A 24,796-nucleotide genomic window follows, 5' to 3' on the forward strand; every position below is an offset into this window, starting at 1 on the left:
CCCCCCCCCTTGAAAAGACCCAGCAGCAAATCCTGGAGGAATCTACTGCAGCTTCTTCAGGTTAAGATCCTGATGAATGCTCAGGGAAAGCAAAAACCAGGAGCTGGTTGTGCAGAGCTACAGAAAAGCTTTGTGGTGGTTAGTGGTGGACATCCTGGTGGGTTGAACTTGCTGTGGGTCAGTGTGTGGAGGGTGGTGTGGGGAGAGTAAAAGGGTTCAGGCAAGGGCAGCCCCCCCCGAGCAGTGGGGCAGCCAAGAGGGATCAGCATGAGAGAGGAGGGGGAGGCAAAGATGGAGTCACTCTTGTTTATCCCTTCTTACTTAAGGATTAAGAAGCATGTTGTGAAACTGGTAAGAGGCAGATTAAAACCCAGCCCAATAGTTTTCCCTTTTGTTATAATCCCAAAGACAATTGAGCTGTGAGTCCCTGTAGGACCTTGGCAGTGTCCTTAGCAGAGATGCACAACTCTGAGTGCAATACTTTAGGGGTTGTGTTTATGGGGAGTGGCTGCTTCTGTCTGAACTGCTTGTTCACAGAATTCCAGGATGGTTTGTGTTGGAAGGGAGCTTAAAGCCCATCTTGTCCCACCCCCTGCCATGGGCAGGGACACCTCCCACTATCCCAGGTTACTCCAAGCCCCAGTGTCCAGCCTGGCCTTGGGCACTGCAGCCCCAGCTGCTCTGGGCACCCTGTGCCAGGGCCTGCCCACCCTCCCAGGGAACAATTCCTTCCAATATCCCATCCATCCCTGCCCTCTGGCAGTGGGAAGCCATTCCCTGTGTCCTGGCACTCCAGGCTCCTGAATATTTTTAGTCTGGGATTTGGTGTCTGCCACTCTCACGTGCTTGTACTTTTGTCACCATTTTTAAAGCATGACGTGATACTCCTTTTGTCTTTCTTTCCCCCCAAGGTTGCTGTGGTTTGCTCATTTACTGCCATCTGCTTCACGTTCTGCTGCTTAAATTTTGGTGATGCTCAGGTGTTACCCCAGAACAGTCTCTGTGGTGGGAATCCTGCACAGGCTGACTTACTGTGTACTTGGCTTTTATTTAGTGTTGCTTCTAGAGGTGTGTCAGAGGTGTTTAGGCTGGAGATCAGGGAAAGGTTCTTCCCCCAGAGGGTGCTGGGCACTGCCCAGGCTCCCCAGGGAATGGGCACGGCCCCGAGGCTGCCAGAGTTTGGACAACACTCTCAGGAAAGCACAGGGTGGGATTGCTGGGCTGTCTGTGCAGGGCCAGGGGTTGGATTTGATGATCCCTGTGGGTCCCTTCCAACTTAGGACATTCCATGATTCTCTTTTCTTCTCTGCCAAGCAGTCACCAAGTTCCCCTTGCTTATTTTTTGTCATCTTTTTGAGTTGCAGCCATTCTTACCTATCTGAAAAGCTAAAAGTCTTTTCAGCCTGCCCAGCAAAGCCTCTCAGTCTTTTTTTTTTTTTTTTTTTTTTTGCATCTCTGTTGTGACTTTCTTCTTGCTGGAGAAATCTGTTCCTATATTCTTTCGAAATGCTCTTTTCCCCCCACTTCATATTTTTTAATTTATCCTTTGACATTGATTCTTCTTGTGCCAACTGGAGAAGCTGTCCCTTTTCATCTTTGATGCTTTGCAGGGAGGTTCCTCATTAATATTCAGATTAGAATAAGAAAGGCTAATTCCTCGTTTGTGTCTGTAGTCAGGAAAGGCAGCCCAGGCTATGATTTTTGAAGTGTCTCATTTTGGGTACTTTGGACGTCCTTGCTGGGACGTGGGTTTAGTTGTGGATTTTCCCTTCTGCTGTCTCGAGTGTGACTTGACCAGCTCCAGATTTTCACTGAGTTCCGTGTGGGATCATCTTTCCTGTGCTGCACTGCCCTTGCCTTGAGACAGGAAACAAGAGAAAACAGACCTCAGCCCTGACACTGACCTGCTTTTAGGCAGACCCAACAAAACAAGGCATTTACCAACTATTGCATCTCCAATGCCTTCTTTTTCTTCCTGGAGTCCACTGCTGCTGTGCTTCTGCATTTAGCTGAATTTCTATGGGGATTTGGCACTTAGGAAATATTGTTTATTGCCTGAACAAAAAGATGTTACTCCACTGCACTGCAGAGATGATCATTTCCTTTCCCAGTTTTATTGGAGCAGGGAGCAGTTTTTATTACAGTGATGCTTTCATTTTCTCTTTGTCTGCTTTTTATATTCCTTTTATCCTTTCGGTGGGGTTGTCATTGCCCTGTTGGAGAAGGGGCTGGCCCAGACTTCCAGTGCCGCATTCCTCTGAGGGATGTGTTAGGAAATGTGCATTTGATTGGAATTGAGTTGTATTCCTGACAGTCCTCACTCAGAACATCCCTTGTTGACGTGCTCTGTGCTTCTCCCACGGCAGAGTTGTCTCAGGAGAAAACTGTGGTTTCATCTGTGGGATTTTAATTTCCCTTACACTAACTGTGTGTGCCGGCTCCAGAACCCAACCCACTGGGAAAATACAGGGAATGGGAAGTTTTCCTTGTTGAGTGTGTAATTTATTTTTCCTTATAAACAGCTTACAGCCAAAATACTCTGCTCAGTTTGGTTTTAGGATTTTGTTTTGTGGGGTGGGGAGGGCTGGGATGAGTAGTCAGGGTTGGAGCTACATTATATTTAAGGGCAGAACGAATAATTTGGTGGTGTTGGATGTAAAACTTTGAGTGTGAGACTGGGTTTGGGAATCTACTCGGATACATTATCCATGATTCCTTTTGTAGGAAGCACGGGGTTATCCCTAAGGAGGTAACATCTCTGCACCCACCTGAAAGCTGTGTTGGGTGGCTGCAGGTGGGGGAGAGAGGGGGAAATATTAACAGCAGCAAAAAATCTTTGGATTTGAACAATTTGAAAATGGAAGACAAAACCCCAACACTGAGGTGAGAGCCAAGTGCTCTCAAATTCCCAGACCCAGGAGCATATTTTGGGGAAGGCTGGCTGGCTGGGGAGCTTGTGTAGCTCTCTGCATCCCTGGTCCTCCTTTTGTTTCCATGGCAGCACAAAGGATAACGCTGCTGCAGCTGCCAGATGCTGCTGGAAGAGAGATTACAGCTTTGACCTAAATATCTCTTTAATACAGTTCTCAGTTACAGGGAGAGGTTTTTCAGATGTCAGAGATACAGGAGGCTCTGATGAGCGTGGGCTCGGATTCCTGGTGCTTTAACTGCTCGAAGCTCAGCCTCTTTTTTCCTGTTTATTATTAGGAATTGGGTATGGCCAGTGATAAGTCTGTCCAATATCAAACATTTACGTTGGAACTGGAAGAGCTCGTGGCATTTTATCCGTCCTGACAGTGCTGGCAGGGATGGGTGGAGTCTTAAACTGACAGCTCGTGAAATCCCTCTGGTTTTAGGGCTGTAATTGAATTGCTCTGTGGCAGTTTGGTGGCTTCTCCTGCAGCGTGTGTATTAATGCTGTTAGTGGAGTGTAAATACAGCGTTGTGCAGGGAGGGCATGTGATTCCCAGAGCCTGGCTGGAGTTCCCACCCGGAGGAGGACAGGAGCTGCAATGCTGCTTTTTGCTTAAACTGCCTGAGGACCATAAATTTCACATCTGCAGTTCAGGAAGGAAGGCAGGCACTGTTTGGAGCTGGGTGGTTGCAGCAGTAATTCCTAACTGGCATACAGTGGAAAGCTGTAGAAGCCGTGATTCTATCACACTGAGTAGGGAGGAAATAAAGCTTTAAATCATCCTGGTACTGCTGTGGGTGGTTTCCTAAAGATTTTACTTGTTATTGCTTTCTAGTTATTGTTTGCTGTAATGGAACAGAGTGAATAAGCAGAGAGGATCCATATAAAAAACTGCTTTTTAAAAAACCAAGCACAACAGGTATAAAAAATTCCAGGGTTATTTGTGTTGGAAGGGGCCTTAAACCCGAGCAGTTCCACCCCCTGCCATGGGCAGGGACACCTTCCACTAGAGCAGGTTGCTCAGAGCCCCATAAAATATGTAAGAAGAGTCTTTTGAACCATGACATGATCTTCCAGATAATATTTTATGCAAACCTTGAAAATCAACATGTCAGGATGGTTTTCTGCTATTTTCTGTTGGAACTGAGTCAATGCTTTGACTTAAAGGGCTGAGGGCTGGGTTGGAGAGGATGTTCTGTGAGATTATCCCTCCTGAAAAATGCGTGTTTTAGGAGAATAACAAGTCTCAACCCAAAAAGCTGCACGCTTCCCTCTTTGCTAAGAAAACCAGCATGCGAGCTTTGGGAAATACATCCTGAGAGCGCTGCTTTGATACAGCTCCAAGAGAGAGATGTGTGGCCTTATCTGCATCCTTGCGGGCAAGTGGGAGCTTGTAGGAATATTTTCTGTACCTGTTCACTCTGAGGTTTTTATTTCAAAGCGGAAGAAACTCTAAATATTGCTTGTAATGCAGAAATTATTGAAGGGGAGAGAAGGGTGTGATGTGGCTGTTGGTACTTTTAACTTCATTCCCCTGTTTCTGAGGGCTCCTGTTCTTAGCAAAAAGGATCCTTAGCTGAGAGTTTCCAGAGAAATCCCTTGGCTTTTCTATAGTTTATTTATTTACAGCTTTTCCTCATTTAAAAAGACAGCAAAGTAACGTTGGGATTGCCTGAGGGAAGCTCTTGCTAAGAAGCTTTCCAAGAATCGTGAAAGATTTAAGTCTTTTCATGTCATCCTGGAGAGATACCTGCCCTCACCACTCCTTTTGTTCAGGTTGCCATCGAGTTTCCACCTGGATCAGGGGAAAAGGAAGCTCTGAGCTTCTCAGCTTTTTGTAGTCAAGGGCGAGAGGTTTGGGTGGTAAAAAAAAAAAAGGGCAAAACAAGGTTAGTGGATCAAGGGCTGGTGATGGGGAGGCTGCTGTGCTGGCACTGCCCAGTGCTGTGGTAGTATTGGGGCTGCTCAGGCCCTCCTAAAATATTAATGAACAGACAGACTGCATTGGCTGGTGGGAATTTTTTCCTCAGGATGGACCCAAGGGATGGGAGAGGGTGGTGTAAATCTAACTGGCCCCAGTTAGAACCATTTTCTCAGCGGTCCTGTTAGCTGCCTTGCTGCTGTTGCCCACGGCAGGAAATGGAGTTGGTTTAGGGGAGAGGGTCTCCAATGGAAAAACTCAAGGGTGGGATGAGCCAGACTGCTGGACACTGAACACACAGGCCCTTGCTGTGGTTCTTGCTGTAAGGGCTGTGAAACATCTCTGGTTTGCATGACTTCCCTCCCCTCTTCCGAATCGTGGGTGGTGGGCTTGGCCTTGGCCCTGTGTTCTCTCATTAACATTATTCTGCTAATATTTATTTAGATTTTAGCGGTCATTCCTGGATTTGAGGAAGTAGATTTTTCTGTTGGAAAATTTTAAGCAGGGCTTTTATATACAGGGTGTTGAAACAATCAGAGCTCCTTGGAATCGGCTGCTGTCCTGTGCCATGGACTGCATAGGGCATGGCACAGGATGGGCATGAATGGCCATCAAAGCCCAGGATTTCACCTCAACAGGTGTTGCCCCGTGATCCCTGGAACTGTTCCAGGCCAGGTTGGACAGGGCTTGGAGGAGCCTGGGATAGTGGAAGGTGTCCCTGCCCATGGGATTGGGGTGGAATGAGATGAGCTTTAATGCCTTTCCAAACCATTCTGGGATTCATGTGGTGGAACTGAAGTCTACATCTCATTCCTAATACTGGAACTAAGACAGAAAGTTCCTCTGGGTGGGGCTGAGTTACTAAACTGAGGCTTTAAAATAGCCAAGGGTCCTTGTTGGAGTGTGTGCTTTAGTGTAGTGGTAGAAATAAAAACAGAAGAAATGAGAAAAATAAATGAAAGCTTCTGTTGTGGCCAAGCAAACTTTGTGAAGGAAATGATGCAGTTTAGGGGATCTTCTTGGTGCACGTTTTAAAAAGACACGAGTGCCACCGTGAATATTTGCAGCTTTTGATCAGTGATGCAGAAACGAAGCGAGCAGCACGTACAACTGTGATTAATTACTGACAAAAGTCGTTCCTTGCATGTGTGGAGCCTGGAGTGGGACGTGAAGGTTGAGTTCACTGGAATTCCAGAGCTGGGCAGTAATGCAAACAAGACCCCAGTTGATCAACTTCATACATGTGGTTTTATTTATTATGCAAATCTCTTCCAGTGTGTTTAAATCACCATGTGGTGCTGGGGGGGTTGCAGCTTCAGCCGAGGATTTGTGTGCACTGCACAATTTGGGCTCTGCATGCTCCGGTCTGATGGATCCAAAGTTTCATGCTGTAGCTGTGAGTTTTCTCTGCTTAGGAAAATAAGGCAAATCCCCAAACCTGTTTGTGATGTTCTGTCTGCAAGTATTTGACCTTCTCACCTTAACTTCTATGGATCTTGGGATTAACTTGGAATAAATTACTCCTTCCTGAGGCATTCCTAGAAAACTAAGTTGGCTAGGGGGTGCTTCCACGTCCATCCCAGTGATGGCACACAAAGCTCACATTGCTGCAGACACCAGGTGCTGTTTCATGCCATGTTCTGTGTTTAGCTGTTGCTATTCCTTGTAAATGTGCCAGTGTAAGGGATGCTGAGGAGGAACCTCATTGATCTCCTAATTGCAATTTGTTGGCTTTATTTTTTTTAAAGGGCACTGGAAGACCTTATGTAAATTCATTGCAAACTGAGGATAATAGAAGTGGGAAATTTGACTTTAAATTAGTTGGGTTAAGGTCAAGCTTTTTTTTTTTTTAATTTTTTCATTTTAACAGGCGTATTTTTGGCAATAAAACAGAATTTCAACCGTTCTCAAGTATTTTGGGCACTCAAAACCTGTGTGTGGGGCAGGAACCAAGGGCTTAGCAAAAAGGGGAAGGTAGCTTTGTCAAGAAGTCTAGCACCTTGTCAAGTCAACTTTATTTTATTTCTTACGTTGTTAATCAGGATTAAAATGCATATATTGCCCACATTGAGGGTCCTTGAGATGTGAGACAGTTTTGGAAGGTCCTGGTGTGGGGTGTCGGTGCTTTTTGAGGGATAAATCCACGTCCTTGGGCTGGGTCACTCTTCCTCTCTGCAGCTGCCCTCCTTCTGCTTTGTCTTTTGGCCTCTGTGCTTTCTGGAATTTTAGCTTTCATTGCCTCCCTGATTTATCCTTTTGGAATGCACAGGTCTTCCAAAATAATATTTTAAGGGATTTATTTTAAAGAAAAGGAACAGGATTTGTGATGTTCCTGGTACCCACGTGCAGCTACCCTGTGGCTTGGCAGATTTTTTTGCAGTTCTCTGAGTCAGTAGCAGTGATTTGCTCACTCATCCTTTTTTTTAAATCTCCCATGGTGATAAAATCCAGTGCTTCTCTTTTATGGAAGCTTGTTGACATTAATAGGGAGCCCTCCCACTTTGCTACCCACACATAAACCTCCACGAGTCAGGGATAATACCTGCTTGAGACTGATGGTTTTCCTTGACTCCTGAGAGTCTGCAGATGAGCTGAAACCTCCTTGTGTTGTTCAACCTTGGCTGCTCCTTCCCAAATCCACAGCAGCTCAAAGCAAACCATGAGAATCCACAGTTTCCTGTTAGGGCAGTGACATTTTTCCTAATACCCAATCTAAAGCTCCCCATTCCATTGCTGCCTGTCTGGGAGAATATTCCTTCCCACAGGAAGGTAGGAGAACATCCTAGACCGAGCTGTGGTCCCTCTGGAATGCCTTAATCATGAGCAGGTATCACATGCAGTGTTCCCAAATGGAAATTTGCTGCTTGTTTTGTCTGCAGCTCAAGGTGGTGTCACCTGGGTGTGGTACAGAAAGGTTTTCCTGGGGGTTTTGATCCAGTGGGATTTCAGGTCATGGAAAACCGGGGCTGAGTGACTACAGTGTCTTTCTTTTTCACTTGGAATGCCAAAGGTTAAGCCAAGTCTTCAGAGCATTGCACTCTGAGCCTTTGGTTTCCCTGCTGCCAGTGAGCGTGCACAGCTCAATCTGTACCAAAATACTGATTATTTGCCATGTGTTTTCATGTAGATACACACAGGATTTATTCACAGCTGAGCTACAAAGCAATGCATTAAATAAAACTGGAGAGGGTTTCCAAATTACAGCTAATAGGTCGTTTTGTGCTTTTGAGGCAAAAGCAATATATTTACTAGAGATATGCTGGGAAATACAAGTTTGCTCTGTGATTGTTTTTAGGTGGGTGCTGGGAAAGTTTGGATGGTTTCTGAAGTTAGTGAGGGTTGCATCTGGAGTAGGAAATTGCCTCCAATTTCTTCACAGATCAAAAGATCAAATGAGAGGGCTTTTTCCTCCTGCTGCTGAGTGTATTGGAGGGGAGGCAGTGGCTTGCAGGACCTTGGCTTGTTTAAAAACAGCGTGGTCAGGTGTAGCCTTCCACCTGTTAGTTCTTCTGTGGCATCAGGAGTTGATTGGAATACCGGGAATCTTGGTGCTGCTTCATTTCTGTGGAGTTGGAGCTGATCTGCTCAGTAGGAGCATCCTGTGCAGTGCAGGTTTGCACAGTCCTGGAGGGGTTAAATCAGGATCCACACTGGATTTGTAACAGAAACATTCACTGTGTGTTTGCTTACAGCTGACTAGACCTTTATGGAAGGAACAAAACAATAAATGTTTTTAAGGAGAGAAAAACAGAGAGCTTTATTTCTGTTCTTTAGTGTGGAATTGTCAGTGAGGCTGGAGCCAGGTGTAGCCCAAAGGACTTAATTCCTGTTGGGAGCAGTGATGAACTTGCCTTTCTTCCAGAAATCAACCCTTGCCCCCAGTAGTTTTTATTTGGTTTTATAATGGTTTCTTTCTGCCTAGATTATGCTACTGAAAAATGGCATGTTGGAGGAATAAAGAGAGATTTTTCCCCTACCTGGGCAGGGATGCTCCCACTGGCTCTGGCTGCTGCAGTTGCTGACATTAGGTGTAGTAGGAAATAACATGTTTCAGAAGCAGCAAATTTTCTTATTTACCTGGGTGGAGAAGTAACTGCAGATGGTGGCAGCTGCAGTTGGTGACATTTAACGTGACAAATCCAAGGCTCTTCCTGCAGTGTGGCGGTGTGGCTGGGAAATGGTTTAACCAGGTACATACTGGAAGAGCCTTTGCATGGCCCCAAGGGCCTGGAGTTAGTTTGAGCTTGCTGGTGACCCGGGTGCACTTGCTGCTGAGAGCAGATCCGTGCAGAATGGGCATTTCTGGAATTGTGTTGTATCATTTCCCCAAAGCCCTGGTCTCTGTCCCGTTGGACCGTCGGCCCCCCGAGACCTTTGGTGTCGTGTTCCCGAAGCCGTGGTGTGGGATGGCGTGTGGCAGAGCGTTAAATGTCATCATCCTGACCTTGTCCATGTGTTCCTCTTCCACAGATGCCTTTGTAAATAGCCAGGAATGGACGCTGAGCCGATCCGTGCCGGAGCTGAAAGTGGTGAGTTCGTGTTCACTCCTGTCCTGGGAAACATCCTGGCACTGTCCCCCACGAGTGTGGATCTTCCATGCTTCATTCAAGCTGCTCTTGGGGAAAAAATACAGAAAGGAATTTTAATAAGAATTTCTCCTCTACTTGTCTATTACAGACTCACAGAATGGTTTGGGTTGGGAGGGACCTTAAAGCCCATCCAGTGCCACCCCTGCCATGGGCAGGGACACCTTCCACACTTTGCCAGGTTGCTCCAAGCCCCATCCAACCTGAACACTTCTAGGCTTGAGGCTATCTTTATGAAGATGATGTATATTCAATATTTATAATCATACTTCAAAGATCTCTCAGTATTTGATTGCTGTTTGAATTTGTTCTGCTCCAAGAACCAGCTTCCAAGGGGGATCTTTTCAGCAGGGAAGTCTTATGAGGGCAGTGGAAGTTAGCAGCTGACATGTAAAGCTCATTTTATCTCCCCATATTAAGTTTTCATGATTTCTTCAAGGACCAAATGTCTTTTCTCCTTCTCTTTAAAGAATTCAACTGAATTGATACTGAATTAAAAAAAAGTATACTTTTAAAGTTCATTTAGTGAATCAAACCTACATTTTACTGTAACAGTGAACTGTGATCTAATAGCTGCTTACAGCAGCTTTTCCTTTGGCTGAGTTTTTTTCCATACAGCTGGAAGAAAAAGCAAAAATAAGAGGCAGGTCAGGAGAATTTCCCCGATTTTCCCTTTTAAGAGGTGTGAACAGGGAGGCTGAGATGAGGAAGGAAACCTCTGGGTAGTGGGTACCAAACCAGCAGCACAGAGCTCCTGAGAGCAGATCACTGCAGAGTTTGGAAATCCAGATTTAATTGCGCACATTGAACTCCTCAAACCCTGCAGAAGGACAGAGGTGCAGAATTCAGAAGTGCCTGTGGCAGGTGGCTCCGCTCCCATTTCCCAGCTGGAACAGGATCACTGCTCCAGTCCTGGCTTCCTTTGCCACTCAGAACTGGGCAAATCCATCTTGACTGAAGGGCAGTCAACTGGGCCAGGCTTTACCAGCCCCCTTCTCAGGTGGCAAACAACTTTTCCCAAATCTGAGTTGATAATGGTGGGTTATGGAAGTGAGAGAATCAGCGAGGCCACGCTTAATAGGATAAATGCACTTGGACAGGCATTTTGGTGGGAGCAGCATCCTCACAACCTCAGTTCTGTGGCTGCTTTGATTTTAGCAGTGCTCAAGGTGAGTACAAGAAAAATCTGGCAGTCAGTGGATGTAACTCTCTAACACAGGAAGAGTCACCAGGTTTTGTTAAACAGGTGGTGTCATTCGGAAGAGCCCAAAACCTCACACAGTGAAACACCAGGAATTCAGGACTGGAAAGTGTTGGTTGCACAGGAGTCCAACATTATTAGCTGCCTTATCCTGGGTTTCCTTGCACATCCCTTCCCCTTTTCTGAGCCCTGCTAATTCACAGCACCCACCAAGAAAACTGAGAATTGCAGGTACTACGTGTAACTCAGAACAGAAGTGATTCACAAGCACCAGGTGATGGGCTCAGGGTACATTTCTTGTTGTCTTGTGATAGCCTGGCTGCATTGTGTGAGCTTATTTTGGGTATCTTGCCCCTGTGTTGTGTGAACCAGGGGTAGGAAGACAAATCTCAGCTGCATGGCTGCTGCAGAGAATTGATTTGCAGTGGTCAGCGTGCCACGAGACGGCTGTCCAAGGGTAAAAGCAGAACTTCTGCTGCTACAAAAATAATAATTGGATTATAGCACTGCAAATGGTGGAAGCCAGCAGCACCAGCTGTGCCTGTGAACTTGTGCTCCAGCAGCAAGGGCAATTCAGGAAGCCCAGCTGAAATCTGCTCTGCCTTCCCTGCACATCTGCCTGTGAGTCGCCTCTCTGTCCTTCCCTTACTCCCAGCTTCATCCTCGGGGCTCCTCATGGCTGAGGAACGTAAGGGCTGTACTAAAGGGAGAGGTTGTCCTCCTGTACAGGCTTGGGAGGTCCTTACATCGAGGTGCTTGCTGGATATTCTGATTTATTTCTTGAGCAGCTGCTGTTGTACCCTTTGGGCTCTGCAGGATTGTAAAGGGAACAGAAACTGGCTTTGGGAGAGCAGAGAAAGCCCTCAGGGCTGCAATAAAGGAAGGAGGTGGTTTGTTTTTTTTTTTTCCAGTGTGCCTTTGAGGAAAGAACACCAGTCTTTGCCTCCTTTTTTTAGCAGCGTGAGGCTTGGTTTCTTTCCAATGTTCAGAAGGATATTCAAGGCCACCTTGGAGGGGGTTTGGAGCAACCTGAGATAGTGGAAGGTGTCCCTGCCCATGGCAGAAGGTGGGGCTAGATGAGCTTTAAGGTCCCTTCCAACCCAAACCAGGCTGGGATTCTATGATTGGTTCCTGCTGATGCAGTACTTCAGTTTTACTTATGGGTTTTGATGCTTTTATTGTGGTCAGGAGCATGGTGAGACCAGCACCTTCAGTATTCCTGGCTCCTGTTTCTCCTAATGTTAAATAAGGATGTGTTAGGCAGAATAAACATGAGATATTGCTGGATAAAATCACTGAATTTCTTGCAAAAAATATGCAAAGTGCAGTCAGGCTCCTGTCCTGGACTGCTTTAAAATGCCAAGTGCCATCAATACTGGTTCTGATTATTCCCAGCAGGCTTTAGGAGGAGTGGGCAAAGTGGCTTGGTTTTGTTGTACAGCATGTCTGGCACATGCAAATAAATGATTCAGTGTTGCACAAGTCATAACTGAAAAGAGCAGTGAGTTGTAGCTGAATTTTCTCCTCCCTGAATTGGGTTAGGGTGGTATTTTTGTTCCCTAACATGCTTGTCATAACTTGGTGCATTTCAGACATATCCATAAATAAATGGAGATGACTCGGATTGTTTGTGTATAAAACAGGGGAGAGAGGAATATGACTGCTGTGAAAACAGGCTGGCATTTTTGTCATACTGTGGGGGATCAGCCTTAAAGCAAACATTAATGCTGATGAAGAGAGAAACTGTATCAGAAGCCAGATTTTTTTTTTTCCCCCCAATGCAGAATTTATTGCTCCTAGTTTGTAGTAATGTATCAGAGAACCTGAAGTGCTGTCAAATGGTGTATCCTGATCTGACCTTTGGGATATTAAAAAAAAAAAAAAAAAAAGAATATAAAACTCTATTCTTGAATCATTTGATGTCTTTCAAATATTGGGGGTCTCTAGAATAAGACACCGCAGCCATGGGATATTGCCTCTCACTGGACCCCCAAGCTGATGCTTTTCTGTTGTCCCTGGCAGTTACAGTTTTGGCACAAGTGTAATAAAAAAGAACGTTAATTTCCATGCACACGGGGCTAACCACTTGTAAGTGAAGGTTTCACTGGAAAACTGTGTCTTGGCCAAATGCACTGACCATTACAAACACAGTTCAGCTTTCACACACTGAATTAACCTTTTTTGAGCAGTGGTGAATCCTGGACGGGGAGGAATTTGTACACTGTTGTGGGCAAAGGGGAAAAAAAAAAGTGGGAAGGAACTTCTCATTGGGAAGCTTTGTATGGAAAGGGAGATGGTGTCAGTTTGGGGACAAGAAGAGGTGCAAAGGCCAAGCTGTTTCCTCGTGGGGTTCCCATGGGTATTAATGGCTTTGTGGTGTGAGTAGGAGCAGACAAATTTACTGCAGTTCATGGGCATATAATGGAGGGAAAAGTCTTTAGTTGGAGGGGTTGCTTCATGTTCTGGGGGTAGGGGACACATGTTAGAGATGATGTTTTCTTCCTGTGACTCATCGCAGAATCCCTCCCTCCCCTGCTGCCCACGCTGTGGGGTCAGCCCAAGGCACAGGGGAATTTGGGCTGTTTGGGGTGCCAGCATGCATGACTGGCTCCTATCAAGCCATTTTTGATAAGGAGGGTGGTTTCTTGCTGATTAGGATTAAGAAGATGGGATAGAGGATGTGCAGTGATGTGCAGCTCGTTTGGCAATCTCGGGCAGATCAGCAGAGTTCATCTCATCCCCAGGGACCTTCTGTTCTGAACCTCTGGTGAGGGTCAAGTAAACAGGAGAGAACAGAGCAGGCTGGGCTGGTTTGAAAGGGGGAAAGAAGTTTCCATGGCCTCCCCCAAGAAAGGGAGCACGATGTCCTCAGCTCGGCATGCCCCTGTAAAGCCACAAACCCCAAATATCCTCAAGTCTTTGGCATTTGAGCACCTCCAGGAAGAAAACTCCTGTGGTGTTGGGCTGAAATTCCTCCCTGTGAGGTTGGGCAGGCCCTGGCACAGGGTGCCCAGAGCAGCTGTGGCTGCCCCTGGATCCCTGGCAGTGTCCCAGGCCAAGTTGAACGGGGCTTGGAGCAGCCTGGGACAGTGGAAGGTGGTGGAACAAGATGATCTTTAATGTCCTTCCCACCCCAAACCACTCTGCTGTTTGCTTTATCTCTTGGCACCTTTTGCACCGTGTCTTGTTGTTTGGGATGGTCCTTCTTGTGTGAAGCTTTTGCTTGAATACACTGCTCTTTACAGTTGAATTCTTTGTTCCTTTTGTTTCGTTCTGAATTCCAGGGGATCGTGGGTAACCTGGCGAGCGGGAAGTCTGCGCTGGTGCACCGGTACCTGACCGGCACCTATGTCCAGGAGGAGTCACCTGAAGGTACATGCACACACAAATCCCACTCTTTTATTTCTTCCCCCCACAAACTACATCCTTACTCATTTTTGATCATGCAGAAATGAATTAGCAAAAAAGGAAAAAAAAGAAAACAAACCCATTTGCTGCTTCAAAATTCATGGCAATTTTTGCCTTAGCGTTCTCCAGGCCGAGCTAAGTACGTACAACGAGTATAATTGTAGATTTTCCATAACTGCTTTAAATACTTTGGCCCCCAGTGTGTGTCCATATGGGAATTAGTCCTGATGGAGAGGAGTTGGCTGCTCTCAGTAGTGCTTGGCTGTTGAAAGCCACAATTACTGTCTGTAGTGGTGGATTTCTGTACAATCAGGATGTTGGGAGAATAAAAAAAACTTCACCAGCCTAAACTTAAAGGTGTAACTTGTTTGTTGTTTAATATATTTAATATTTGGTCTTTTTTTAATGTTCTTATGGCATAGAAAATTAATTTGTACACTGTAGTGTTTAACATTAATCCAAATTAATAGCTTGAAATCAAAAATATCACAGTACCTTATCAAGGTGTATCTTACAGTAACTACTTTTTTGATTATTTTTCTTTATCTGTTCTCCATATGAACTTTTAAATTCAACTCTGAGACACTGAATTTCTGGTTCCTTCTTTTCCTTACTGGCTGTTCCCTTCTTTGCAGATATGGATGCAGGTAACTATACATTGTCTTCATGGCAGCTCTTGTTTTGAAGGGACAGATGGTGGTTCCTGTACTAGAGCGTATTTCCCCCCCTTGTTTTGTGTATCATTTTGAGTTGTTTCCTTTTGATTTCAAGTCTTTAGTGCATCTCACTGTTTTTTGTCTCTTGCTGTAGTTGTCTCTCCAGCAGTAGTTTGTAGTTTCATGCATCTCTGATAACATTTGTTTCTAATTAACTCTTACCAAAGGAAGCTGTTTTAGTTCAGTAGTTGACATTTTAACAGCCTGGAATTGTAGTTAAAATGGGAGGAGAGGGGGAGGGAGGGAGGGTCAGACAAGGCTTTTTCTGTGGGATTGCACTAACACTGAGGTCTTGCCGTTTGTAAGTTTGCCTGAAATGGTTTTGCTGCTTTGTAGTTAGAACTGACAATAATAATTGGTGATAGTAATGGAGCCTGTGCACAGCAGTGTGTGTGGATCTAGCTTCTGGATGCTGATGCTGAGAAATGCTGATGGAGGGTGTAGTGCCACTGAGTAGGCAAATCTTCAGCAAAAATCACTGTCCTGACAGATCCCTCCCCTCACTGCAGGAACAGAAGATACTTGTGTGGTTTTGTTGGTTTTTTTTCCCTTGGAAGATGAAAATCTGTTGACAGGGCTAACCCTCCTCTCCTCCTAAAGGGTGAATATTTTAGGTGGTGTTCCTTGGGAGTGTTGCCATCTGTCCTCTTTGTCTTGAAGGATTTTTATTTACTTTTTATTTTGCTTGAGTAACGTTGTGACTGTTTTTCCTGAAAGGATTAGATGACAAAAGCAGTGTCAAATCATTTCCCTGCACATAAGTGTGGCTGACAAGCCTCACTAATGACACTGTTGCATTTCACTAACAGGAGGAAAACTGGAATAATTAAGAGCTCTAATTGGCCTTGTAAGGAATAAGGTCAAGGTTTCCAATCAAGTCAGCATTAGAGGAAGTTCAACCCATATAAACTACCCTCAGTAAACATCTCTAGTGGTGATTTGGTAGTGTTTCAGTTCTTTGTCAGAGAATCACAGAACCACAGGATGGTTTGGGGTGGAAGGGCCTTTAAAGCTCACCCTGTTCCACCCCTGCCACGGGCAGGGGCACCTTCCACTAGCCCAGGTTGCTCCAAGCCCCTGTCCAAGGTTACCTTGAGCACTTCTAGGTCCTTCAAACAACATTCCTAGGAAAGAAAGTGTAATCCTTCATGTGTGAGACCCTCGTTGATCCTCCCCTCTTCCTTTTCTGAGGGAGTGTAAACGTGCCAGATTGTTAAATTGGATAAAGAGGAGGATGTATATCGGATGTTAAGGTGTCAGCTACTCGATCAGTTAAGAAAAACCTGAGTTTACTGGCTTGGAATGGCTCCCTAAGAGCTAAATTTATCAGGCATCATAAAATCAGTGCCTAATGGGTGAAGTGATGGATATTTGCTTCACGTGAAAGTGGTGATTAGGGCCAGGGACTGCTATTTCTACTCTCCTTTGCCTTCTGAAGTGCTCTATTACCATGAAACCTGCCCTGCATCAGACAAGAGTCACATCTCCTGGAGGCCTTGAAGGCTTCAGCATTGCAGTAAATGAATTTGAGCTGTGTAAAGACGGCTTCGTGTTTCCTTCAGCTCTCCAAGTGAGAGATTTCTCTTGCTGCCTGTCACCACCTCCCCACCATGAGGAGGAATCCTACCCTTCACACTGTAAAGGAGTTTTCTCTCACTGCCTGCCCCGGTTTTTATTCCTGTTCAGAACTTTTCGGTCCCTAGTGTGTCTGTAACTTGGCAAACCTTTGTTTTCTCAAAGAATAAGTTTTTATTAGGAAGGAAAATGGCCTTGAGACTCTTCCTTTGCATATTTAATGTACACTTAGCTGTGCTCTTGAGCGACACATTTTAAATCAGGTGTGAGAAAAGCACCAATGTGTTACCCTGTAGTAAGTGGGAATTTCAGTAGTCTGGGACCTCCAGTTTTTTTCTGTGATGGTACAACAAGGAAATGATGGGAAATAAGGAATCCTAGGGATTTGTGATCTTCTAAGGACCTTCTAAGTGATTGGAAGAAAAAGTATCATTGCTGGATGCTTTACCTGCTGAAACAATAAGGAAGGTGTGGGAAACCTGGTGTCTTTATTCTCTCCCCTCTCCCCCCCCCCCCCCCCCATCTAAAATTTAATTCTGCCTGTAGGAGCAAAGTGAAATGTGTGGGGTGTGTGGAATTTGAGACTGAGTTCTTTGCAGACCAAGGTGAACTGAAGTTTACAGGAGTAGTGAGTGTCAGGAGGATTCTGTTACTGTTTGGGTTTTGTTTCCAATAAGCCACGGAGGTGTGAAACTTGACTTAAAGGTTTTTCCACATCTCTGGCCATGTCTGTGAATATTTTAAGTCATGTCATGATTATTTCAGTACTTTTTTTTTTTTCTCCAATGAGTCTAATAAAACAAAAAGCCAAAAGAGAAATTGTGGTTCAGGTGTCTCAGCTGGGATGACAAAAAAGGAGGTTTTTTTCTCTATGTACTCTGGGATACATTTAAGAGTTATTTATTCATTTCATGAGGAGTAATTATTTTTAGTGTTTTTAAAAAGCATAAAAGCCATCCAGCATCATGACTTGAGGCAGCAAGTTGCTGTTGCAGTCATCTCTCTTTGTGGAGGAACTTAGAACAAAAATGAAATTTTCCCCCAGTAAAAGGTACAGAATAAAGCCTTTAATGTGTTTTTCAGAAAGCTGTGATCATTTGCTCTCTTTCCAAACTTGACCTAAAAATAATTTTACACTATTGCAGCGTTCACCACAGAACTTTTTTCAGTACCACTGTGAGCAGTGTATCCCTTGAATGGCAGGAATGGTCATGTTTATTATTAAAATACTAAATGAAGTGTCACCCTCAGCCTTCCCTTTGAAGCATGTCATGAAAATAAGTTGCCAGCCTGTAACAAAAACATGCATTGATGATCTTCAAGCTTTTTCCAACCTAAAGGATTCTGGTTCTGTGTAGAAATTACATCTTGAGGGATGGATGTCTGTGGTTTTCAGTTTATCTCGAGGAACTATTTCTGTCTGATGCTTCCTCAGCAAAGGGTAATTATGCAAGGAGGATTGAGGAAGAGTGCTTTAAAATTTCAGCTGCTTTTCTTCACATCCTCTTAAGAGATTTTCTCCTGGTCACAGACCCTTACACAATGTGTATGCAAAAAGTTCATGCATAATCTATTAACTGGGATGACCTTCCAGGTGTCTTCATTCAGGTCTGAATCCAAGAGTCTGAGCCTGATTCAGCTGGGAGAAAAAAGCAAAGGGATGAGCAAAGACTCCCTGTCCCTGGAAGTGTTCAAGGCCAGGCTTGGAGCAACCTGGTGTCGTGGAAGGTATCTCTTCCCGTGACAAGGGGTGGAATGGGATGGGCTTTAAACTCCCTTCCAACCCATACCACTCTGGGATTCTTCTTTGCTTGTATCTGGTTGTGCTGAGAGATTTAACATGGGGTGGGGTCACAGTTTGGTGTTGTGGGCTGAACAGAACATGGAAGCTGCAGCAGAATTGGACAATTTCTCCCCTCTGCAGCACCGATATCCTTGTCCCCTTCTCCACACGGTTCCTGTAACTCTGCCTGCTATGAACAATTAGGTTCCTGAGGCTGCCACTCTCTTCACAGAAGCCACTTGCTATTTTTACCCAGTTAATATTTCTCAAATACGTAGGAAGGCCATATTTACTAAACAGCCAAATTTGATCTTTGATGCATAAAAGGAGGACGTGTCCCAGACTAATCTGTGTGCTCTGTCCTCAGCGAGCAGCTGGCTGAAATGTAAATGAAGAGCAGAGCAGTGTGTCCTGTGAGGATGTACTCGGGTGCTCTCCTTGGAAATATCCCTGCCTTTTAGGTCAGGATTTTTGGAATTCCAGAAAATCACCATCATGCATGTAAAGATTTACACAGAGCTTACACAAGGAGGTTTGGCAAGGATCCCAATATGGGTTCGAAAAAGCTGCATTAACCTTAAAGTAGCGTTTTGTGATTCTTGGGCTACAAAACGTGAGGAAGCTGAAATTCTCTGTGTGGGTTTCAAATCCTTGGTGCAGTTCTCACAAGCCCCTGCAGCACTGTGGGGCAGCTGAAGGTTTTTTTGGTCTGTAAACCCACAGGCAGCCGCTGTCTCGTGTTCAGAAGACAGCGATGACTTGGGACATGTGTTTTAAAATTACCTCTTTTCAGTTCTTTGTCTGCCTTTTTGCTATAATAGTACCAAGTGATTATTTTTATTTGGCATTTCATGCTGACACCCAGATATAAAACAACACTTGTCTCTTTTTGATCCTTTTAAAGCGCTGCTGCAGCGGGTTCTCTTGGGCTTTTGGAGCCTTTCAGGCTCAGCATAAAAGAGTGTGTTTATGTATTCTGCCCTCTCCCCTCTGGAGCCCTTCCCTCTCCTCGCCCTCCAGGGACTGCCTGCGTGGGTTAGAGAATCCTTTGAAAACCTCTCTGCTCCAGCTGTCGGGTTGGGGGCTGTTTAAAGTGTCACACAAATAAGGAGCTCTGTTAATTAAAGGAAAAACTCAAGTATTTGCTCTTCAGAAGGTGCCGAGGAAGCAGATTGCCAGAAAGGGCTTCCCTTTTAGGTTGTGTGCCTAAAAGGTACTTAAGGGGTTCTCCTGAACACCTTGAATGCCCAAAGAGTTTTTTGGGAAATAATGTCTGTAGCATTTGTGTCCTTCTCCTAAGGGGCTCCTCTGAAGGTTGTGTCTCAGGTAAAAACTGTAAAGCAGCAGGTTTATGACTTCTGTTCCAACTTTAGGCTCTTAACAGGAATAAAAGTGGCTTCTCCCAAGTAACAAGTGGTGCTACAGGAAGAAATGGCCTCGAGTTGTGCCAGGGGAGGTTTAGGTTGGATATGAAGGGAAATTTTTTCACCAGAAGGGTTGTCAAGCATTGGAACGGGCTGTTCAGGGCAGTGGTGGAATCACTGTCCTTGGAAGTGTTCAAAACACCACGTGGATGTGGCACTTGGGGACGTGGGTTAGTGGTGGCCTTGGCAGTGCTGGGTTGGTGATGTAAGAGGGCTTTTCCAGCCTGAACAGTTCTGTGATTCCATGATTTTAAGTCACCAGGACTCCCTGCTTGCTGCTGCTGCTGCTCTCGAAGGCAGTTTGGAGTGGCTCCTGCTGGACCTGCCTTCTGCTTTGTTTCTCAAATACTACTTCTGGATGTATTTCGAAATCAGAGCCCACTCTCTTACTCCTGATCTCAAAGCCAGATTTTCATATTTTTCTTTGAACGTGTTCCTTGTTCAGCTTGTATTTGATTTCTTATTGTGAGCTTTTTTTGGTTGGTTCCCCCCCCCCCCAACCCCCCCCCCCCCCTCCACTGAATCTGTTGCTGTTTTGGGAACTTGTATCAGAAAGCAGGTGCATAGTAGGTACCTGATTTTATTCACAGTCTGTTGAATTCTCACCAGCCCTCTCGATTTGCTGCCACCAGGTGTCTGTACCCATTTTAGGGAGGGCAGATTACGGTGTAATCACTGTTAAGTCCAGTTTTAGCTTCAGGGTTGCTATTTGTGATGTGAAACTGTAATGAAAGGACAGCTATTACAGGAGCTGGCTAGGTATAAAAAGCAAAGGGATGCTTAAAAAGGCTAGAGGGGTAAGAAGAGGCCTGAGATCTGTGCGTCAGTGCTTAGAGGAGGTAATTTTTGGGCTTATCTTTGTGAGCTGTTGAGGGTTTGTTAGTACGTGTTAAGATTTTGCAATTACATTGGAAGCTTGTGAAGTCGAGCAGATGAATTTTGGGTTAGATTGAAAGCTGGGATGGGTTTGTCTGGAAGATGAAATGCCTGAGAAGCCAACTTAGAAGGAGCTGCAGCAAAAAAAAGAGCAATGATATTTTAAGTCATGGGGCTGACTTTGTAAGGAACTTTGTTTGGAAAGTGGTTGTTTTGGGCTGTAAACGTTTAAAACTGGAAAAGACTGGAGATGGAAAAAGGTAGGAGGGTGCTAAAGTGCTATCACATCCTGCCTGAAGAAACTGACTCGCTGGGGTTTTGTCTCCCGCTGCTTTGATAAAAATAAGCTTTTAAAATTAGATTTGTGTATATACAGTTAGTGGGTGTGAGGTGTAAGCAACTCTCTGCACCCGCTGTCAGTAAAAAAATCCAAGAAAAGGAAAAAAAAAAGATGAAAAAGTGAGCTATTAGTAGAAATGGGAGCAGGGATTGAATTGTAGGTCCTTGGCAGCTTGTGTGGCTGCAAGAGGCTCCTGACCCTCGGGAGGTTGGGTGGGTGTGAGGGCTCTGGGTGAGTGTCAGAGGAGGGGGTTCCCCACAGGTTCCTGGGGGTTGTTTTTCCTCCCCTTTCACCTGTCAGAAACGCTTCTGAACTGTGAGAACATACAACATGTTCAGCTCTTATTTGCTCAGTGCCACAGCTTCTGTGTATTGATGTGAGGTGGGGGTCTGATAAAGCTGTGTTACTCATTTATGATGGACTGGGGGGTGTCTAAACCTAAGGTTTATCCCTGGAATTGGGGTGTAGAGCTTTGTATGTCTGCTCCCACTTGATATTCTTGCCTGTTTACCTGGAGCCATAATAATTAATAACTGGGAAAATGGGAAAAGTATTACCCTTGCCCTAAAAAGGGATCAGCAGTTTATTTCTTAGTAAGATCCTGCACCTCTTCTCTCTTCCTCATCTTAAATAACCGTAGTTCATGTGCTTATTTTTCTGACTGGGTATTTGCTGGGCAGATTTAGGTCCTTATCTTCCATGGGATGCCCTGTCCACATCCATACAGGCTGAGGCTGGCATGGTGACACGGGCTAGGACAAGCTGTCCCCTTGTCTGCACTCTGCAGGAATTCCCAGCTGCTCTCCTCTGTTGTGCCAGAGGTTTTTGCCATCCTGCCCCATCTTCCCACAGATGGTTTGTCCCTGCTTTTGTCCTCGTGATGCCGCTTTTGTTTTTCCCCTCTATTTCTCCAACTCGTTACGGTCACGTTGAAGTACAATCCAATTTCCTACCATAATTGCAGTCCCTCCTGCTTCATTATCTAGAAACTAAATAGCCTGTTACTTCCATCTTCTGGGTTATTAATAAACTGGGTGCATGAGAGTTGAAACTGCTGCAGAAGCTTGGATTAGTGTCGTCGTGGCTCTTTCAGATGAGCCATTTGATGGGGACAGAGTGTGCTTTACCTCTTGCTCTGCACTCACGTTACAGTGATTTATTTATTTTTTTTTTTAAGACTGGCCCTCTCTAATTGGCTTAGCACAGTCTGCACTGGCTGTCAGGAGCTTTGCAGTGAAAGTAGAGCATGCACTGCTCTGCTCCTGAGTCCTGTCTCTGGGTAATGAGGGGAACTTAATTGCTCAGAGGCCGGCTCTGGTGTGTTCCCATTTATCTTGGTGGTTAATCAATCACCTTCCTCCCCTTCTGCTTGAGATAAAACGCTGGATCTAGCTCAGCCTGTTTATCATGGAATTCCTAGCATGGTTTGGCTTGGGAGGGGCCTTAAAGCTCATCCCCTCCCACCCCCTGCCATGGGCAGGGACACCTCCCACTGTCCCAGGCTGCTCCAAACCCCATCCAACCTGGCCTGGAACATTTCCAGGGATTCAGGGGCAGCCACAGCTGCTCTGGGCACCCTGTGCCAGGGCCTGCCCACCCACACAGGGAACAATTCCTTCTCAATATCCCATCCAACCCTGGAGAGTCTATGCAGCTTGAGGTAATTTTTATATATATTTTAAAGTGTAATATGTTTTCCTGAATGCTGAAAAACGTAAAATTCCACTGATCTCCCTTCAAATCACTGCCAGGTTTTGGGGACCCATCACATCTGTCCTTCTGGGTAGACACTGCAAATACATCAGTGGATGCATCTCAGAATTAAGTTATTGTGTCATTGCAGCTGCTACTAAAATTCCAGCAGTAAACCCTCTTTCCATGGAGTTGCAAGATCGTATATTAGTGCTTCCTTGCCAGTTTTTAGGTAAAGATCAGATTATATGATGCAATATTGCATTTATATATGGTGCCTGTGGCGGGGTACCTTGCTTTAATTGGACTTCCAGGAGACCTCTCCACATATTTCCTAAACTATGTTCTAAACCTATTGAGAGAAGCAGATGATGGGGGTTGAAAAGCTCAGTCTAGGCTGCTTTTGTTGGCTTTTGGGGTTTGTTTTACCCGGGTACTCTGTTGGGAAGGTGGTCCCGGGATCCCTTTGCAGCTTTACTCTTGTGTGGTCTTTGATCCTCGGCCCAGCTCAGCCACTCACAGTTCCTGAATTGTTGTTTAGCACAACAGTGGTTGTGTTAAGGAAATACTCAAAATCAGAGAATCATGGACTATCCTGAGTCAGAAGGCTCATTGATCCAACACAGACACCCCACCAATCCCACCCTGGGCATCCCTGGCAGCGCTGTCCAAACGCTCCTGGAGCTCTGGCAGCCTTGGGGCCGTGCCCATTCCCTGGGGAGCCTGGGCAGTGCCCAGCACCCTCTGGGGGAAGAACCTTTTCCTTTTCTTAATTTTTTTTTCTTTTGTGGAAATGCTGCGAAAACTATTTTAAAATCAGTTTGTTTAAATAAAAAATGTGAGTAGCAAACCAGAAGACTGATATTTGACCATCTGTTTAAACAGAGAATTTCTGAATGTGTTTCCCTGAAAAGGAGCCAGGTTCTTGGCACTATTTTCTATCTTTTGGGGGGGGGGGGTAAAAAAAAAAAAAAAAGAGAGAACGTGTATGTGTGAGACAACTGGCTGCTGTTGTCAAAATGCACATGTCACTGGGAATATAAAATCCAGGCTTTTAGAGCTGCCTCAGTCCTGCCTTCTGTCTCGCCCCGCCACAGTAGGCATTCAGCTGCTGCCTGCGCTTGTTGTGTGGCCAGCCCCCCGAATTTATCTTTCTCATATGGCTAAATAACTTCATCCCCGTGGCAATTTGCTTGAATAAAGAGCCTGGTGAGTGCAGTGGAGCCCGGGGATACAGTAGGAAAATCAGCGGCTGCTCCGGTGAGCAATTACGCGGTGGAACAGCTCTTGGCGAGAGGAGGGGGTGGCTGGGCTGTGAGGGCCCGGATTAAAGCCTTCATCCCCGGAATTCCCTGTGTAATATCCACCTTCTGTAACAGAGAGCACCTCTGATTACAAACGTGTGTGGGATTTATAATTAATACCAATTTTCGCTGGATGGTTCCTGCGCTGCCGCTGGTTCCGTGCGCTCACCTCTGGAGCATTGTGCATGAAAACGAGATCAGGAAGCTGTTGTTGATTCCCCCCCATCCCGATTTGTGCCGGCTCTTTAGCCAGGGTTTGTAAATCGCTGGTGCACAGAATTTATTTGGCTTTACATTGATCAAAGCTGGGTATTTATGTGGGCATTTTGCAGCAGGAGCGTGGCCAGATCGCACCTGAGAGAGCGGGGGATGCTTTATGGGCTGCTTCAGGAAGTGCCGCTCTGTGCCAGGCGGGTTTGGGCACAGGGGTGATGTTTGTCACCTGTAACAATTCTGTGCCCATCTGTGGGAGTGGATAGTGTTCTAGCCCTGGAAAACTGGGAATAGCCGCCTTGAAGTGCCTGTGCTGCCCCATCCTTCGGCTGCCAGTCCTCCTCTCCCCGTGGCCTCCTGGGGCAGGTACATCTGGGAGTTGAGGAGCTCCCTCATTAAAAAGCTGCGTGTGTCATAATCCTGATGGGACCAGAGCAAAGGCAGCCACCTCCCCTGGGAGCGGTGCTGTGGGTTTTGAGCTCTTCTTTACATTTAGAAGGTCATTTCTTTGTTCTCAGTGCCGTTGGTTCAGACAGCAATTCCTGGCTCCGTCACCTACACAGATATTTAGGAAAATGTGGGGTATTTTGTAGCCCTGGGAGACTGTTTGGCTTCCTCATGGGTTGCTGTAGTTCAATATTTGAACTGGCTGATCTCTCTAATTCCTCTTTGCCTGTGGTGCTGTACAAACTCCAAGATGTATTTTTAAAAAAAAAAAAAAATAATTAATGCAGTGCTGTCCAAGCTGAACCATCCCAAAATCGCTGCCCTTGTCCTGCTTTTGCTTGCCCAAACTGCTCATGGCTCTCATCAAGGCTCATCAAATCAAAGGCAGGAGCAGTT

At 45.5% G+C, this 24,796-nt stretch overlaps 1 protein-coding gene across 18 annotated transcripts in view; it reads left to right on the forward strand.

Moving 5' to 3' along the window:
- Positions 1-24,796, forward strand: part of AGAP1 (ArfGAP with GTPase domain, ankyrin repeat and PH domain 1) — a 313,696-nt gene that overhangs the window by 87,463 nt on the left and 201,437 nt on the right. For 11 of the 18 annotated variants that reach the window (XM_042035324.1, XM_042035326.1, XM_042035330.1 and 8 more), the window contains exons 2-4: positions 9,306-9,364; positions 13,907-13,994; positions 14,666-14,677. In XM_042035324.1, coding sequence (XP_041891258.1) covers positions 9,306-9,364; positions 13,907-13,994; positions 14,666-14,677 — 159 coding nt within the window. The remainder of the gene's footprint in view (positions 1-9,305; positions 9,365-13,906; positions 13,995-14,665; positions 14,678-24,796) is intronic. The other 7 variants (XM_042035331.1, XM_042035325.1, XM_042035327.1 and 4 more) reach the window with 1 other exon arrangement.

This window comes from Corvus kubaryi, unplaced genomic scaffold (genome assembly GCF_017639235.1).
Source record: "Corvus kubaryi isolate FWS band 111438036 unplaced genomic scaffold, C.kubaryi_AGA036_p1.0 37383, whole genome shotgun sequence".
NCBI classification, from domain to species: domain Eukaryota; kingdom Metazoa; phylum Chordata; class Aves; order Passeriformes; family Corvidae; genus Corvus; species Corvus kubaryi.